The sequence below is a fragment of the Saccopteryx bilineata genome, chromosome 4, assembly GCF_036850765.1.
Source record: "Saccopteryx bilineata isolate mSacBil1 chromosome 4, mSacBil1_pri_phased_curated, whole genome shotgun sequence".
Classification (NCBI taxonomy): Eukaryota; Metazoa; Chordata; class Mammalia; order Chiroptera; family Emballonuridae; genus Saccopteryx; species Saccopteryx bilineata.
Genome location: NC_089493.1, coordinates 24,546,277 through 24,564,909, shown reverse-complemented (window position 1 = coordinate 24,564,909; position 18,633 = coordinate 24,546,277). Strand labels below are relative to the sequence as shown.

At 43.5% G+C, this 18,633-nt stretch overlaps 2 protein-coding genes across 3 annotated transcripts in view; one reads left to right on the top strand and one right to left on the bottom strand.

Moving 5' to 3' along the window:
* The window catches only part of TMED8 (transmembrane p24 trafficking protein family member 8), a 39,053-nt gene extending 37,644 nt beyond the window's left edge, over window positions 1-1,409 (bottom strand). The window contains exon 1 of the mRNA XM_066273177.1: window positions 1,105-1,409. Within this exon, the coding sequence (XP_066129274.1) occupies window positions 1,105-1,222 (118 nt within the window). The 5' untranslated portion in view covers window positions 1,223-1,409. The remainder of the gene's footprint in view (window positions 1-1,104) is intronic.
* Window positions 1,410-1,542: 133 nt separating this feature from the next.
* SAMD15 (sterile alpha motif domain containing 15) lies at window positions 1,543-17,474 on the top strand. Of its 2 annotated transcripts, none has more exons than XM_066273175.1 (3): window positions 1,543-3,444; window positions 4,618-4,716; window positions 15,941-17,474. In XM_066273175.1, exons 1-3 carry the CDS (start codon window positions 1,570-1,572, stop codon window positions 16,148-16,150), a joined length of 2,184 nt encoding a protein of 727 aa, XP_066129272.1. In that variant the 5' UTR covers window positions 1,543-1,569; the 3' UTR covers window positions 16,151-17,474. The 2 variants fall into 2 exon arrangements, with proteins under 2 accessions (XP_066129272.1, XP_066129273.1); XM_066273176.1 differs by having other exon boundaries at window positions 1,543-2,509; window positions 15,941-16,070.
* Window positions 17,475-18,633: the final 1,159 nt, after the last annotated feature.

Below are 18,633 nucleotides of genomic sequence, written 5' to 3'. Positions count from 1 at the left end.
ACTGCTGACAGCACATGCGGTTTAGATGAGCAAAAACAGACCTTGTTCGCATAATACTGGACAACACCCGTTTGGTGTGTACCCTGAGCTAGGCACCAAGTGCCTCATGCACACGGGCTCCTGTAACGCAGCAATCGTATTAGGCCCACAATTTACGGAGGAGGAAACTGAGCCATATAGAAGTGACTTATACAAGGTCACTTAATTAGGAATTGAAAACTTCAGACTCCAACCCGGGCGCCGTGGCACCACTTCGACTGCTAGTCTTTCCCGTGTCTATTTTAATTTCCGACCTGGAAAATTAATTTCTACTTGCTACTTACTGAGACCAGCCCTCTCCCCCTATTGTATTTCACAAGGGCATCCTTTTAGTTGCGGCGGGTGTGGTGAACATAAAGAGGCCTGACAGCTTAAAAGGAGAATTGCATGGACCCTTTTAAAGCCTTGGACTCTGAAGTAATCCACACGGAGGAACTTGCGCGGTTTGTAGCAATGGAGACAAGTCTCCCGAACAAGAAGAGGAGGGTCCTGGAGAATGAGGGAGGTCCCCCAAGTGCCCGCTTCGGCCCCAACCTCCTGGCCACCGCGTCCCCTCACAGGAGCCCCGAACCCGCCCATTCCCACTCCGAGATGCAGAGGACGGAGGCGAGGCGGGGGCCCTCGGGCAGGGAGGCGAGAGCCGAGCCGGGCTGCCTCCCCGGACAGGGGCAGAGCGGCGCGTGCACAGGCGGGGGCCGGGTGGGGACCGGGTGGGAGCCCGAGCGGGACAGCGAGGCCCGGGAGCTGGGGGCGGGCTGGCGAGCTGAAGCCGAAGCGGCGCCCGGGCGGGACAGCCGTCACTGCCGTCTGGGCTGCTCCGAGAAAGGAAGCGGGCCAGGAGCCGAGGCATTTCGAAACAGGAGCGGAAAATAACCTCGAGCGTGGCCCAGGGCCCGGGACAGGCGGCCCGGGGGACGGGGCCCCGGCAGGAGCGAGGACAGGGGGTCCGCGCGCGAAGGGGCCCCCCCGGGCGGGGCAGAGCGCCGCCGAGGCGGGAGCCGGAGCCGCGGTGCGGGGCCCCGAGGCCGGGCGGCGCCCACCCGCCGGCAACCCGGCCTTGCGTACCTGAGGCGGCTGTCGGGCTCCCCTCCACTCCCAGGCCGTCCCCGACGCCGCCCGCCGGCTCTCCACCGGCTGCGGCGCTCCAGAAACCCGGCCCCTCAGCCGCCTGCGGGTCCGACATCTGCAGCCGCGCCGGCAGCGCCTCCGCCGCCCGCCGCGAACGGCTCCGGAAAGAGCCGAAGGCAGAGCGCCCGCGCCCGGAACAGCCGAGCGGAGCCCGCCGGCCGGAAGGGGCAGCGCGCCGGCCCTCGAGCGCTCGCCGGAGCTCTGGCCGCCGCGGGCTGGCGACGCGGATGTGGGGACGACTACTGCGTGCTTCCGACGGCAGGTTTTTAAAGTCAGGGCTTGAAGGAACAAACAGAACCTGGGAAAATTCAGGAAGACCCGGCCGGAAATCGTGGTATCCATAGAGACGCTATCGGAAGTTGGGGTTGCTAGGAGGCCTGCGCGCGTCGGCTAGTGTGCGTCATGGCTGAAGTCCCGGAAGATTACGACTCCGACCCCGGAGAAGATGAAAACCTGGGGTCTGAGAGACCACATCTGCCCGGGCCTTCGAAACTAGCTGAAGATGCCGAACCAGACACCACGGCAGAGACAGGCCCGGAGCTACTTGAAGACCTTGACCAAGAGCCACAGCCAGAGACCAAGGTAGAGAACTTCAAAGACGAGGCACCAGAGAGTACTAAGAATATACACCTACAGCCAACGGGAACATCCGAGGAAGAGGTTGCCAAGGAGTCAGAGATAGACCTTTCTAGCGGCACTGAGACAGGGATTCCCCAAGAGGTCATGTTAGAGATATCCAGCAAGATGACAGAAGAGCTTTTCAAGGATTTGGAAGTTCCTATGGATGAAAAGCAGGAGACAGACCTAGAGCCAGCAGAGGAGGCCGAACCAGATGTTACAGAGGACATATTCATAAAGTCAGCTAAGGAAACAGATGAATGGCTACCAAAGGAAAGCAAGTCTGAGGTTCCAGTAGCCACGATCAGTGAGATAAGATTCAAGTTACCAGAGGAGACCAAACTGGGGATTCCAGAGGAATTACTTAGAGTGCAAAATGAAAAGTTAAGTCTAGAATCTCCAGAGCCAACCGAACCTGAATTTCTAAGTAAGAAACCAACAAAATCAATTGAAGAGGCAGATCTACCGTTACCAAAGATGACCACACCGGAGCTTCTAGAGGAGACACAAAGAAAGTCACAGGAGGAGAAAGAGACAGAGCCGTCTGAGCAAACCAAACTGGAGTTTACAGAAGAGAAACCAAGAAAGTCCACAGAGGATGCAGGTCTAGAACCTCCAGAAGAGACCAAACCCAAGGATCCAGAGGAGATACAAAGAACAACTGAGGAAAAAGGGACCAGGCCACCTGAGCGCACTAAACCAGAGTTTCCAGACCCAAAACCAAGTAAGTCAACTGAGGGGAACATTCTAGAGCCACTAGAAGAGATCAAATCAGAGTTTCTTGAGGAAAAATCAAGAAAACCAATTGAGGAAACAGGTCTAGAGTCATCAGGAAAGACCATACCAGAAATTAAAGCGGAGGCACAAAGAAAGTCAACTGTGGAGAAAGTTCTAGAACCACCAGAAGATATTGAACCAATAGTTAAAAAAGAAAAGCAGAGAAAATCTACTAAGGAGACAGGACTAGCATCACCACAGAAGTTCAAATCAGAGGATACACTAAGAGAGTCAACTGAAGAAAAAGGTCTAGAACCTCCAGAACAGACACCAGAGTTTCCAACGATACAAAGTAAATCAACTGAAAACATAGGTCAAGTGCTACTAAAGAAGACCAAACCAGAGGTTCAAGAGAAGACACAAATAGAGCCAACTAAGGAAAAAGATTTAGAGTTACCAGATAAAGCCAAACCACTACTTAGAAGAGAGACATATCAAGAATTTGCCAAGGAAGATAGGCCAGAACCAATCAAATTTAAGCATTTTAAAGACAAAGATGAGATAGAGGATTCCAACTATCAAACAGGAAAGTTGTTAATGAAAGAAACTAAAGAAGTTATGAAAGACTCTAGTTTAGAGTCTCTCACAGTAAGAGGATTAGACTCAATAAATATAGATTACAAGTCTTCAGAAGAACTCCCAATCCTGAATGAGCATATTGATACCAGAAGTGACTTATATCCCTCAGAGTCAAAACTGGGTTTAAGAGAGTCCTTTATTGAAAAGAAAGTTACAGATGTGTCCCCAAAGTTGACGAAACTAGTATGTGAAGATAAAGAAATCAAGCCAAAAGAAAGGATTGAACTACAGTTTGAGTTTCTTAAATGGGACCCAGAGAAAGTTGCAGAGTGGATTAGCAATTTAGGTTTCCCTCAATACAAGGTATACAAAAATAACATTTTTTGAAATCATATTCTCCTTCTCCTTCATAGTTCTCTACCCTTACCTGAGCTCTTGCCTCTTCCTTACTAGAAGGAGTATAGAAAAGGTCCTGGACAATGGTAGAGGTAACTTGGATTTTAATTTTGGCCTTGCCAGTGATGTATATTTGCATTTTGGAAGAGAAAGGGAGAGCCACATTTGTAAGTTTTTCCTATTCATCACAGTGATTTTATATCTCTGCAATCCTTGAATAAAGACTAAGGAATTTATATAGGCCTCTTTTTGTAGAAAAATGTATTTTTAAAAAGAGTTTATTCATTTTAGAGAGAGATAGAAAGGAGGGAAGAGCAGGAATCATCAACTCCCATATGTGCCTTGACCAGACAAGCCCAGGGTTTCAAACCAGCAACCTCAGCTTTCTCCACTGTGCCACCACAGGTCAGGCCAAAATAACTGTATTTTTTAAAATAGATTTCACCCAAGGTAGACTTTTTGGTATTTTGTCAAGTTGTTTCAGCTCTCTAACTTGAACTTGTATTATTAATTGTTAAGTGTAAGTGTCCCAAATATATCATATGTATCATGAGCACCTAAGAGTACTAATTTAAATAGCCGTTTAACCAAAAGTAGTTTTGTTAAAAAGAGAGAGTGAATCCTTTTATTTCATTAATGCCAACTATTTCTTAGGTTACCACAAAACAAGTTCTGAAATCTTTTGTAACCCTGTACTTAAAAATATATGAAAGAACTACTTTTTGTATAATCCTCTCACCAAAAAAGTTAAGGAGTAGTATGATATTTTATCAAAAGTTTAGATGGAAAATATGTGGGGTTATTTGGTTTATTACTGAATTTAAACTTAATTTAAAATTGCTCAGTATAGAACAGGAGACAATTAAATCCCTCCCGCCCTTCCCTACCCTCCTCTCTTTCCCTCCCTCCCTCCTTTCCTCCCTTTTTTCCTTCCTTCATTGCCCTTCTTTCCTTCTTCTTTCATCCCTCCCTCTCTCCCACCCACTCTCCCTCCCTCCCTTCCTTTCTTCCTTCCCTTCTTTCATTGCTTTCCTTCTTCTCTCAATCCCTTCTTTCCTTCCCCTTCCTTCTTCCCTCCCTCCCTCCCTCACTTCCATTTGCTGTACATCTTTTGAGTAATGTTCCCTACTGTACTGACAGGAGTGTTTTACCACCAACTTCATCAGTGGCCGAAAACTCATCCATGTAAACTGCTCAAACCTCCCTCAGATGGGAATAACAGATTTTGAGGACATGAAGGTGAGTTGTGTATCAAGTTTCCCCATAGAGCACTGTAATAATGCTACTATCTGTCTTCAAAACCAACCTTTTTTTCTTACCCCCAGTGGTGTTATTATACTCCCAGGCTCACAGGGGTTTCCTCCTCTTTCTCTCCTTTGATCCCCACAAAGTTCACGTGAACTGTCAGTTCCTTCTATAGCATCTCTTTTTCTCCATTCCTGCTTGTTCAGACCTTACTGCTTTATACTTAGTACATTCTAGTAGCCTCCTGCTTTTAGCCTCTTATCTATAGGCCCTTTGTATTCAAGACACTGCTTTTAACCTTCCCTTCCCAGCCGTTCATATACTACTCAGAAACCTTCTTTGGATCCCCTCTGCCTACAAGATAGTCTCAACTCCTTAGTTTAGGATTCAAGGCCCTCCATGAGTTCCCTCCAACCACCCTTCTCTCCTTTACCCTTCTATATGAATCTTCTGCTCCAGCCTCACAGGTCTAACTCGCACCCTCCCAAACCTCTTTTGCTTTCCTCCCCCAGCAGATCCCCCCTCCCCTGTATGACTAATATGAATCTTAATCATCCTTAGGACCCAGCTCAATTTTCACCTCCCCAAGAAGTCTTTCCTAACCTTCTCAGGGCACAGTCACCTGTCCTCCCAAGCTCTCATATATGTTATGTCTCTAATACCCACTGGCACTTAGGTAACACCATGTGTGTTTTGCCTGCTTTGCTACTCACTTGAAAAAAAGTTTATTAACCCCTTTGGACCTCAGTTTTTTAAGCTCTCTCCAGCACCAGCAGTCCTTGATCATGCTTCTTTGCATAACAGTACCCTCCATTTATAGTGTTTAATAGTTTACAAAGCTTCACATACATAATCTCATTTATAACCTTTAATTACCCCCACCCCAACATATCACTGGTTTCATTCAGTACTATTGCCCATAAACAGTTCTGCCTCCATGGTTCTCAAACTTGGATAGTCTTTGAAATCAGATGAGGTTTCTAAAAAAAGACTCCTAGGCTCCACACTCCAGAGACTTTGACTCATTACATCTAGGGTAAATTCTGGAATTTGCTGCCTACGTGGCTCTTAAGTCTTAGAACCATATAATTCCATAAGATATGATGTAGAGAGTAAGAATATTATAGTTGTTAATACCTAACACTTTCCTGGCAACAAGATAGAAAGAAATCCTTTAAATTATTGAACAAATAGTTCTAAGTGAACATTTACTCTCTTGAACTCTACTAATAGATATCCTCTCTGAGTGCTTACTATGTGATGGGCACCATACATACACTATTTCATTTAATCCCCATTTTATAGAAAAGAAAACTGAGGCCCAGAAAAGTGAAGCAACTTACACAAGATTATCCAGATAGTGAATTTAAAAGCCAGTATTTAAATCTATTTTGTGTGACTTCCCAATCCATGCTCTACTTAAACCACAATCCTATAAGATCTACCGGAAAGGTCTGTCCGTTTCTATCACAAGTTTCGACACGTAAGCACATGTTTATTTGGCGCATGTGTGCATCTCTAATGTATACCTATTGACGTAGCAAATTAACTAAAACAAAGTTGATTCACGTTAGTCTTATGTGTGAAGCGATAGTGTATCCATGGCTACTGATAAAGTTCATTTACGCCACTGTATTTGATATGAATTTCAACAAGGAAGAAATGCTACAGAAGCATGTCTGTCGCATCTACCATATTCCCCGGACTTAGCACCCGCCAACTACCACTTGTTTTTGTCCCTACAAAATTTTTTGAAGGGAAAAAAATTCAAAAATGAAGAAGATATCAAACAAGCACTGGTTCAATTTTTCGCATCAAAAAATAAAACATTTTTCAAAAATGGGATATATAAATTGCCCTCATGCTGGCAAGAATTCATTAATAATAATGGCAATTATATTATTTAATAAAGTTTATTGACAGTAAGAAAAATTTGTATTTTGTTTTATTCCAAAAACGGACAGAACTTTCCTTTGACCTTATATATTGCCTAGCTGAATGAACAATTTTGTAACCATGAACCTCTGTGTACATATGTAAAAAAGGACAACATAGGAAAAATTCATATTTCCATAGCTACCAAATACTACCAGATACATTTTATTATTTATTTTTATTTAATTTTTTTAGCGAGAGAGAGAGAGAGGAAGGAAGAGAGATGAGAAGCAGCAACTCATAGTTGTGGCATGTTAGTTGTTCATTGATTGCTTCTCGTATGTGCTTTGACTTGGGTGGGGTGGGGAGGGAGCTCCAGCCAAGCCAGTGATCTCTTGCTCAAGCCAGTGACCATGTTAATGATTCACTGCTCAAGCCAGCGACCCTGCACTCAAGCCAGATGAGCTGCACTCAAGCTGGCGACCTTGGGGTTTCAAACCTAGGACCTCAGCATCCCAGGTCAACACACTATCCACTGCATCACCACCAGTCAGGTGATACATCTTATATTTTTATGTTCAAAGATCACAACTATATTTATGAGCTCTAGTTTCTACTTATGTTTATAATGTATTCAATTTTCTAAATAAAAATAAGGAATAGACTTAGCAAAATAGTAACTTGTAATTCAAATTCCTAAAACATTTAAGTACCAAGAATTTTAGCTTTTTATCATGGAAAAACATTTTTAAGAGTCTGCCAATTCATTTCGCCTCCTTGACATTCTGATTCCAAAAGTACAATATCAACATGCAATATGAAAAATTCCAATTATTCTGCCTGCCCTGTGGTGGTGCAGTGAATGGATCCTCGACCTGGAGTACCGAGATGACTGGTTTGGGACCCCAGGCTGGCCTGGTCAAGGCACATGCAAGAAGTGGCTATGAATTGATGCTTCCTGCTCCTCCCTAACCTTACCCCCACCGGCCTTTCTCTCATGTGCTCTCTCTCTCCTCTCTCTGGAAGACCAGTAAATAAAATCTTAGCCTGACCAGGTGGTGGCGCAGTGGATAGAGCGTTGGACTGGGACACAGAGGACCCAGGTTCAAAACCCCAAAATCGCTGGCTTGAGTGCAGGTTCATCTGGCTTGAGCGCAGGCTCACCAGCTTGAGCACAGGATTACAGGCTTGAGCCCAAATATTGCTGGCTTGAAGCCCAAGGTAACTGGCTTGAGCCTAGGGTTGCTGGCTTGAGCACAGGATCACTTTCTCTGCTGTAGCCTTCTCCCTGGTCAAGGCACATATGATAAAGCAATCATTGAACAACTAGGATACTGCAACGAAAAATTGATGCTTCTCATCTCTCTCTCCCTTTCTGCTGTCTGTCCTTAGCTGTCTCTCTCTCTGACTCTCTCTGTCCCTGTCAAAAAAAAAAATCTTAAAAGATTTTAGGCCAGGCAATAGATAAAATCTATTTTTTTTAAAAATCCCAGTCTGACCAGTGGTGGTGCAGCGGATAGAGCATCCCTGGTTTGAAATCCCGAGGTCGCCAGCTTGAGCACAGGATCACCAGCTTGAGCATGGGATTGCCAGCTTGAGTGTGGGATCATCAACATGATCCCATAGTCGCTGGCTTGAGCCCAACGGTTGTTGGCTTGAGCAAGAGGTCACTAGCCTGAGCAAGAGGTCACTGGCTCAGCTGGAGTCCCCATCCCTCATGAAGGCACATATGACAAGCAATCAATGAACAACTAAAGTGCCACAGCTATGAGTTGATGCTTCTCATTTTTCTCCCTTCCACCCCTTCCCTCTAAAAAAAGAAATTCTAATTAGGCTTTTTCTGGTCTTGCAAGAAACAAGAGGTCTTTAAAATCTCCTGAAATCCTTAAAAGTAAATGATGAACCCGGTGGTGTTCTAATCTTATATGCTGAGAAGTTAGAAAAAGCAAACTTCAGAATACTTTTTATCAAAGTCACCAGACACATATGGCCGCTCCTTGAGGTCACCAGAGTAACATAAAGATCAAGACATTCAAAGGTATGCTAGACAAGCTTTGCTTGACACTTATGTTCACATAAAAAAGCTGATTATACACTATGACATAAGTAACTTTTCAGAGATTGTACATAAACTTAAGTATGCCATAGTTACCTTCCTTACAGCATTGTTTAATCCCATTGTTGTAATTATAGCACTTAGTACACCCACAGTTTATCCCATAACAACACCTAAGCAGTGACATAAGTTATCTTTTTTCATCCTCTCTCTCCTACTTATGGGCTTTGGGAGAGGCGAGGGGTGGGGAAGAGCAGATTTCTTGAGAGTACAGAATTCTGGACGTGCTGCTAAGAAATCGAAGCTCATTTGAACTGTGCACCCCATTTATAAGCCTTCCAGTTAATTTATGGCCAGTTTCTATTCAACTTTCTTAATTTTGCAGTTATTCATGCTTCACCTGCAGAAATAACTCACCTTTCTCTTGACCCTTCCTACACCACATACTGAGATGAAAGAGAAGAGGTGAGACTGGTGAGGAGTGCGGGAGGAAAGGAACACTAATTCTTCTCTTCACCTGACCAAAGGAGCTCTAGAAACCACTATCCTGTCTTTCCCGTTTGTAGTGAATCATTACCTTGGCAAAAGGGGTAAGAAAGTCAGTGTTATTCTAGGGACAGGCTAGGGGCAAGATACTTCAGCTTTCTCTTAGAATATGTCTCGAATTTTATTTTACTATTATTTTATTTATATATTTATTTATTTGTATTTTTCCAACGTTAGAAGCGGGGTGGTAGTCAGACAGACTCCCGCATGTGCCCGGCCAGGATCCACCCAGCATGCCCACCCGGGGGTGATGCTCTGCCCATCTGGGGCGTTGCTCCCTTGCAGCTGGAGCCATTCTATCGCCTGAGGCGGAGGCCACAGAGCCATCCTCAGCGCCTGAGCTAACTTTGCTCCAGTGGAGCCCTGGCTGCGGGAGGAGAAAGAGAGAGGGAGGGGTGGAGAAGCAGATGGGCGCTTCTCCTGTGTGCCCTGGCCGGGAATCAAACCCGGGACTTCCACACGCCAGGCCGATGCTCTGCCACTGAGCCAACTGGACGGGGCCTCGAAATATTTTTAACTTTTCTCTCCATTAAGTGAACAAAACTCTGTGATAAATATTTGTAGAACATAGATGAATTACTTATTCCTTTTGAATGCATGATTTTGTATTACCAAGTATAGCCATGAAGTTTTATATCTCAGCAATTTTACTATCCTTGCCTTGTTGCAAAGTGTCAGCACAAATTCATGACATGTCAGAAACTATCACTAGACAAAATTTTTTTTAACTTTTAATTTTCAAATAATTTTAATTTTACCAAAGAGTTGCAAAGATAATACAGAGTGTTCCCGTATACTCTTCACCCAGTTTTTCCTAATGTTAACATCTTATTTAACTATGGTCCATTTGTCAAAACTAAAAAAAATAACATCAGTACTGCACTGTTAAACTACAGACTTTATCCAGATTTCTGCAATTTTCCCACTGATGTCGTTTTGTGTGTGTGTGTGTGCCATGATCCAGTCAGGGACACCACCTCGCATTTAGCTGTCATGTTCCCTTGGTCTCCTCCAATATGTGACAGCTTCTTGATCTTTCTTTGTCTTACATGATCTTGACACTTTGAAGAGTCATGGTCAGGTATTTAGGTTTGTCTCATGTTTCCCATGAGTTTATGCTTTTGGGGGGAGACTGTCAAACGTGATGAGCCCTTCTCATCTCATAAGATCAGGCAGTACATGATATCCACACAACTTATTATTGGAGATGTTTATCTTGATCACTGGTGCAGGTGCTGGGTTCCTTCACTGCTGTGTTTCCCTTTCATATTCTGTTCATTACAAGCAGGTTACTAAATCCAGCCCACACTCAAAGAGAAGGGAATTAAGCTCCACCTTCTGGAGGGAGGAGTATCACAGAATGTATGGACATTGAGTAAAAGTACCACTGTAATTAATATATTGGAGGAGATAGTTTGAGATTATAGAGATATCCTGTTTCTCCTTAAAGTTTTATCCACTGATTTTAGCATTCATCCATGGATCCAGCCCGCAGCAGTTGTTACTATGTTGTTCTAGTGATGATTTTCTATTTCCCTCATCCTTCCATGTTTAATTGGAATTCTTCTTAAAGAACTCTGCTTCTATACTTGTGTCCCTCCTTTCCCATTTGGGAGTTCTTTCCCATTGGCTCCTGTGTCTTTTTGACATGCCCCCCCCCCCCCGCTTATTTTTTTTACTACTTTTTGGCACTATGAGTTCATACTGATATCTCTGACTCTAGTCCATCACAACAGGGTTCATTCTAGCCTTCCCATCCTCCTTATTCCCCATCTTCATTTGCTTTGTTTTTTGGTTCTTGTGGGGTTTTTTTGCATTTTTCTGAAGTTGGAAACGGGAAGCAGTCAGACAGACTCCCGCATGCGCCCAACCAGGATCCACCCGGCATGCCCACCAGGGGGTGATGCTCTGCCCATCTGGGGCATTGCTCTGTTGCGACCATAGCCACTCTAGCACCTGAAGCAGAGGCCACAGAGCCATCCTCAGCGCCCGGGGCCAACTTTGCTCCAATGGAGCCTCGGCTGCGGGAGGGGAAGAAAGAAAGAGGAAGGAGAGGGGGAGGGGTGGAGAAGCAGATGGGCACTTCTCCTGTGTGCCCTGGCTGGGAATCAAACCCAGGACTCCTGCACGCCAGGCCGACGCTCTACCACTGAGCCAACCGGCCAGAGCCATTTGCTTTGTTTTAACTTCTTTCTCTTACACTGAGAAACCTGGCTCTCCTTATCTGTAAATATGTATCCCTTGGAAACACACATTCACCAAATAGAGGAGAGCGTTGTGTACAGTTGTTTTGTCTTTAGCCTTACCCTACCCAGCCCAGTGATTTTCAACCTTTTCCATCACATGGCACACATAAACTAATAACTAAAAATCTGGGGGCCCTGGCCAGTGGCTCAGTGGATAGAGTATCAACCCCACATACAAACATCCCAGGTTTGATTCCCAGTCAGGGCACACAAGAGAAGCAACCATCTGCTTCTCCCTCACTTCCTCTCCCCTTTCTCTCCCTCTTCCCTTCCCCACAGCCAGTAGCTCGATTGGTTTGACTGTGGGCCCAGGCGCTGAGGATAGCTCAGTTGTTCCGAGCCAGTCAGCCTCAGGCATTAAAAACAGCTCAGTTGTGAACATCAGCCCCAGATAGGGTTTGCTGGGTGGATCCCAGTTGGGGCACATGTGGGAGTCTTTCTATCTCCTCTCCTCTTACCTGAAAAAATAATGATACAATAAAATCCTGTGGCACACCAAAAAATATATTTGTTGCCGATCTGACAAAAAAATAGGTATAATTTTGATTTATTCACACTGGACAGCTATTGTTGTGCTGGCTGTTGTCATTTTTTTATTTGGCAATCTAAGGGAAAAGAGGTCAGTGCCCTGACGAGTCAGGTACTGCATGTTTTAAAAATTCTTTACATACCCCACATAGGTGGGATATGAAACAGATTCATGGACACAGATAAAAGGAAAGTGGTTACGAGGGAATGAGGTTGCAGGGGAAGGAAGTAAAGAGGGACTGTTATATGGTGGCAGAAAATGATTTAACTTTGGGCGATGGGCACACAACACGGTCAGCAGTTCAAATGCTATGGGAATGTTCACCTTAAACTTATGTACTCATGTTGATCAATGTCACCCCATTACATTTAATTTCTTTTTTTTTAAGATTTTATGCATTTTAGAGGGGGAGAGAAGAGGGTAGGAGTAGGAAGCATCAACTCCCATATGTGCCTTGACTGGGCAAGCCCAGGGTTTCAAACTGGCGACCTCAGCATTCCAGGTCGACACTTTATCCACTGTGCCACCACAGGTCAGGCAAGTTTAATTTCTAAATTTAAAAAAATTCTTGCAGCCTGACCAGGCGGTGGCGCAGTGGATAGAGCATTGGACTGGGACGCGGAGGACCCAGGTTCAAAACCCTGAGGCCGCCTGACCAGGCGGTGGCGCAGTGGATAGAGCATCAGACTGGGATTCAGAGGACCTAGATTCGAGACCCCGAGGTTGCCAGCTTGAGCGCGGGCTCATCTGGTTTGAGCAAAAACCCACCAGCTTGAACCAAAGGTCACTGGCTCCAGTAAGGGGTTACTTGGTCTGCTGAAGGCCCGCGATCAAGGCACATATGAGAAAGCAATCAATGAACAACTAAGGTGTTGCAACGCGCAACGAAAAACTAATGATTGATGCTTCTCATCTCTCTCCGTTCCTGTCTGTCTGTCCCTGTCTATCCCTCTCTCTGACTCTCCCTCTGTCCCTGTAAAAATAAATAAATTAATTAAAAAAAAAACACCCCAAGGTAGCCAGCTTGAGTGCAGGCTCATCTGGTTTGAGCAAAGCTCATCAGCTTGGACCCAAGGTCACTGGCTCGAGCAAGGGGTCACTTGGTCTGCTGTAGCCCCCCGGTCAAGGCACATATGGAAAAGTAATCAATGAACAACTAAGGTGCTGCAACAAAGAATTGATGCTTTCTCTCTGTCTCTTCCTATCTGTCTGTCTGTCTCTCTCTCTCTCTCTCTCTATCATAAAAAAAAAAATTCTTGTAGCACACCAGAATGATTCTATCACCCTAATATATTCCCTGTGTCCCCTCCATAGTCAGCCCATCCCACCACCCTAATCCCTGGCTACAAGTAATGTTTTGTCTCCTTAGTTTTAACTTTTCTAGATGTCATATAAATGGAATCCAATAATATGTAGCTTTTGAGTCCGGCTTCTTTCCTTTAGCACAATGCATTAAAGATCAATCTACATTGTTATATGAATCAACAAGCAGACTTTTAAGGAAACCATACATCTGTTTTAGTAATGATGACATAGATCACTTATATTTGAACAACAAAAATTATGTCTTTAGGTTTAAATATAGTAAGTAAATCATAGGTTCCAATCTAACTAAGCAGTGTGTAATAAATTGATAATGATGAAGCAAAACCATCAGTAGTTTACAAATAAGAGCAAAAATAGCAGCCTTGGAAAATCATGATCAATGCAAGATACAATGATGATACAGTAATAGTAGAATCTTTTTAAAAACTATCGGTGTTACAAATACCTACTAGGTGCTCTGCAGTGCTGCCGAGCATTAAGTATGGGCCACCAACCTAAAATATGGGCTCTTAGAAAACTAATATTAATCTCCCTGAATAGATATTTTTAATAATCCTTACTAACTCAGGTAAGTCACTAGTAAGATGCTCTCTGAGGCAAAAATAATATACAAAATAATATACAAAAATAATTGCTTGTTATTCATCAGAATTAAAGAAAGAACTTACAGTTTTAGATAAATTTATAGCCCATAAGTGGACCCTAACAGTCCATCAGTGAATCTCAGACATACCTTAAGAATCACTAACTTAGAAGAGGGATGGTTATATTATATTTCTTGATTCTACATATAACTTACTGGTTTATAACACTTTTAATTTTTTCATTAGAATATTGAATAGTACTGGACCCCGTTGGCCTACAGTAGGCATATAGCTCTTTAGGTTAATAGTGAATGTGTCTGTGACTTCAAGGTCCCTCCTGGGGTGTAAACCTCAGTGAATTGTGAAATACCTTCTGATAAGGGACATTCAAAAGGAGAGTAGAGTAAGGTGCTGACCAAGCGTGGTGCTCAATATAGCAACATCAATTGTAAATGAGAATTCTTAAGAGCCGCCTATGGTAACTTTGATCTCAACTCTTAGAAATCTCTATTATGTACTAGAGACCTCGATTAGTATTTCCACTGGAAATGCAAGACAACTGTCTTTTACCCAGAAACCATTTCTAGAGTCTAAACAAAACCAATTCAAGTAAAATTTCAGAAGGTATCTTTCCTACCTAAAATACATGGCTAATGGACAGTTTTGTATCAGGTTTAGAGTTGTCTGTGGCATGAATTTTACAGTCTTGTAACTATGCCAGTAGTTTTAAACAAACAAAAAATCCATTCCACATACTCCTTTGTGTCCTAGCAGCAATTTCATGGACAATAAATTCATCCAGATGCAGAATATGGATTCAAGTAGCAGAGTTAATAACAGATCTGTGATCAAAACTAAAATTTGAAAACACAGTGACAGTGTAATCTAGGATATCAAGCAGCATGGTGCTCAATGAATACAAATTATGTTTTAGGAACACTGAAAACTGTGGCAAAAGATGCTTTAAGGCCTGACCTGTGGTGGCGCAGTGGGATAAAGCGTCGACCTGGAACACTGAGGTCGCCGGTTCGAAACCTTGGGCTTGCCTGGTCAAGGCACATATGGGAGTTGATGCTTCCTGCTCCTCCCCCTTCTCTCTCTCTCTGTCTCTCTCACTCCTCTCTCTCTAAAAAATCAATAAATAAAATAAAAAATAAAAAATAAAAAAGATGCTTTAAAAAGAATATACATAGAGCGTCGGCCTAGCGTGAGGAGGACCCGGGTTCGATTCCCGGCCAGGGCACACAGGAGAAGCACCCATTTGCTTCTCCACCCCTCCGCCGCGCTTTCCTCTCTGTCTCTCTCTTCCCCTCCTGCAGCCAAGGCTCCATTGGAGCAAAGATGGCCCGGGCGCTGGGGATGACTCTGTGGCCTCCGCCTCAGGCACTAGAGTGGCTCTGGTCGCAACATGGCGATGCCCAGGATGGGCAGAGCATCGCCCCTGGTGGGCGTGCTGGGTGGATCCCGGTCGGGCGCATGCGGGAGTCTGTCTGACTGTCTCTCCCTGTTTCCAGCTTCAGAAAAATGAAAAAAAAAAAAAAAGAATATACAAGGATAGGTACTAATAAAACAGCTGGAACTTTAAAAAAGTATTTTAGTGGTTAAGATTTATTTTTAGTCAAACAAACTGAATAACTATTTGCATCAGAATTTTTTTTAGTTGCAATTAGCTGAGCTTCTTATAGACAAGTTATTTATTAACCTTCCCAGAGATAGTCATGGCTCCTAATCTGAACATATTATCGGCTCATATGGTTGGTCAGATTGTTCAGCCAAAAGAAAGAAATGAACCCGTCCGTGGCCATCTGATGCAAGGGCCTAGAAACATCCTTGAGTGGGACTTTTAAAAAGATAAATCACGTTCTGTTTCTCTGAAGAGTTTTGTTTTGGTAAGCCAGGCCAGTAAACGTTTTAAAGTGTTACTTCATTATTTTATTTTCCCAGAGAAATAACTTAAGGGGTTTATATTCAAGAGGTCTAGGAAACTAAGTAAAACAGCTTTAATTTAGTTATACTTTCAGGTTAGTCCCATTAAAAAATTATCCTTGTATTTCAGGTAATTTCTCGGCACACGCGGGAGCTACTGGGAATTGAAGAACCCTTATTTAAACGCTGCATCAGCCTTCCCTATAGGGACAATATTGGCTTATTTTTAGAGCAAAAATGTCATACAGGGTTAAAATCTGATTCCTTGACCTTATCTGAATTTGTGCAAGCAGCAGGATTACAAAATTACCAGCTGCAAATAACCGCCCCTGACGAATGAGGCCTGTGTTCCACTGAGCCATAGGGAAAGGCCGTTTCACTTAGCTAGAAAGAGCGCACTGAATTACTTAGGGGAAGAAGTGTAGTCTTTGGGGGATTTCTTTTTCTCCTCTTCATTAAGGGTCCGAGTTAGAACTCCTGGCTCTATTCCTGGTTCCATCGCCAACTCGCAGTGCCTTCCCTCTATTTGTGTTTCAATTTAGCATCTCATTAAAACCAAGATAGCGGTGTATCTCTTTCTGGGTAATTGTAAGAATTCCTGATAAATTCTAGTAATGCATCTGGTAGTAGGAATATGTTAGGTCTTCTGCTAACCCAGTAGTCCTCTCCACAAATGCAGAAAAAGAAACAGTTTTATTATTGAATCAGCATTAAATCAGACTGTGATCCCCATCACAGGCAGGCCACTAAGGAGATTGCAAAGCGGCAAGGAACTCTCCCGCTTTCATATAGCCAGGCAGACACAATCCACTACATACATGTTAGCTGTCTGTATCCAAAGGTAGAAGTTCACACATCTCTACAGCAAACAGGAAGTTATTACCATATTTTTCGCTCCATAAGACACACCTAGGGTTTTAAGGAGGAAAATAAAAAAATATTCTGAACCAAATAGTGTGTTAAAATATTTAATAAAGTACCATATTTTTTGCTCCATAAGACACACAGGCATTTTCCACTTCACTTTTGTGGGGGAAAAAGTGCGTCTTATGGAGCAAAAAATACAGTACTTGGAGCCAGACACTGAGGATAAACTCCCACAGATTCAGGGAGACCAGGTGCCATCCTCCTGAAGGCTCACATTTCAGAGATAACTCCAAGGCTCCCAAAAAAGTCAGTACCAGAATACAGTATAAAACTGGCAGAAGCCTTATTCAGCTTTTTAAAATATTTATATATGTCTCGAAAACAGAAAGAGGATTCATTAAGTTTGGGGATTTTTTTTTTTTTTTTTTTTGACTGAGAGAGTGAGAGGAACAGATAGGGACAGACAGGAAGGGAGAGAGATGAGAAGCATCAATTCTTGGTTGCGACACCTTAGTTGTTCATTGATTGCTTTCTCATATGTGCCTTGACCAGGGGACTACACCAGAGCTAGTGACCCCTTGCTCAAGCGACACTGGGCTTCAACCAGCGACCTTTGGGCTCAAGCTAGCAACCATGGGGTCATCATGTCTATGATCCCATGCTCAAGCCAGCAACCTTATGCTCAAGCTGGTGAGCCTGCACTCAAACCAGATGAGCCCACGCTCAACCTGGCGACCGTGGGGTTTCACCACCTGGTCAGTCTTAAAAGTTTTCTAAAGAAAATATTTTTAAGGAAAAGGAAGGGGGAAATTCTCTTTCCCTTTTGACACCAGAGAAATGTTTTTTAAAATATATTTTAGATTTGTATTTGTCCTTACAAACAGCATGGCTTGTTCACAAGGCTCTTTTATGTGGTACCTGCCAGATCTTTATAAAATGAAATTCAGGCCATAGTTACCCATGACTGGACTGCTCAAAAAATATTCTAAAAATGCCTGACCTGTGGTGGCGCAGTGGGATAAAGCGTCGACCTGGAACACTGAGGTTGCCAGTTTGAAACCTTGGGCTTGCCTGGTCAAGGCACATATGGGAGTTGATGCTTCCTGCTCCTCCCCTTCTCTCTCTCTCTCTCCTCTCTCTAAAAATCAATAAATAAAATATTTTTAAAAAATATTCTAAAATACGTCTTGTTGCTTGAATAACTCCAGATCCTCTCTAGTTTCAGAGATTTAACTGCTCTTTTTCTTGCCACTCTCACTTCTTAGTCTGAAAAACCACTTCAGGGCTGCTGGGATCCAGAGGCAAGCATGTGTCCTGTCCAGTTCCCTACCCCTGAATGAATAGCCAAAGAAATGCCTCAAATTAGCATTCGTACCAAGTGTTAATATTTGGTGATGAACCTATTTTTTTCCCAAATTGGACTAACAAAATTTTATCTCAAGTCATTCAGTACCATTGAGTTTGTCTGACTCATAATTATGCAAAAAAAGAAAAATGTAAATAATTAACCTAGGACCACGGTGATTTACTTATATAGTGAATGGTTTTGTTCAAAAGCACATTAGCAGTTAGTACACAATGGTTCTGTTCAATGACAGGTCATGGTCATTGTCACCCTTCCTCAACTTGATGGTCACTGCTGTTGTTTTCTACTGTGTTACAATTGACAACGTATTTGCAAGCCCTGGCCAGGTAGCTCAGTTAAGGTTAGATTGTCATCCCCATACGCCAAGGTTGCGATTTCGAATCAACCAGTGAGTGCAATAAATAAGTGGAAGAGCAAATCAATGTTTCTCTCTCTCACCTCTCTCTAAAACCAATTAAGAAAAGTATTTGCAAAACATGAAATAAATTTGCACTATAGAAATAAGATCTAGGCCCTGGCCGGTTGGCTCAGTGGTAGAGCGTCAGCCTGGCGTGCAGAAGTCCCGGGTTCGAGTCCTAGCCAGGGCACAC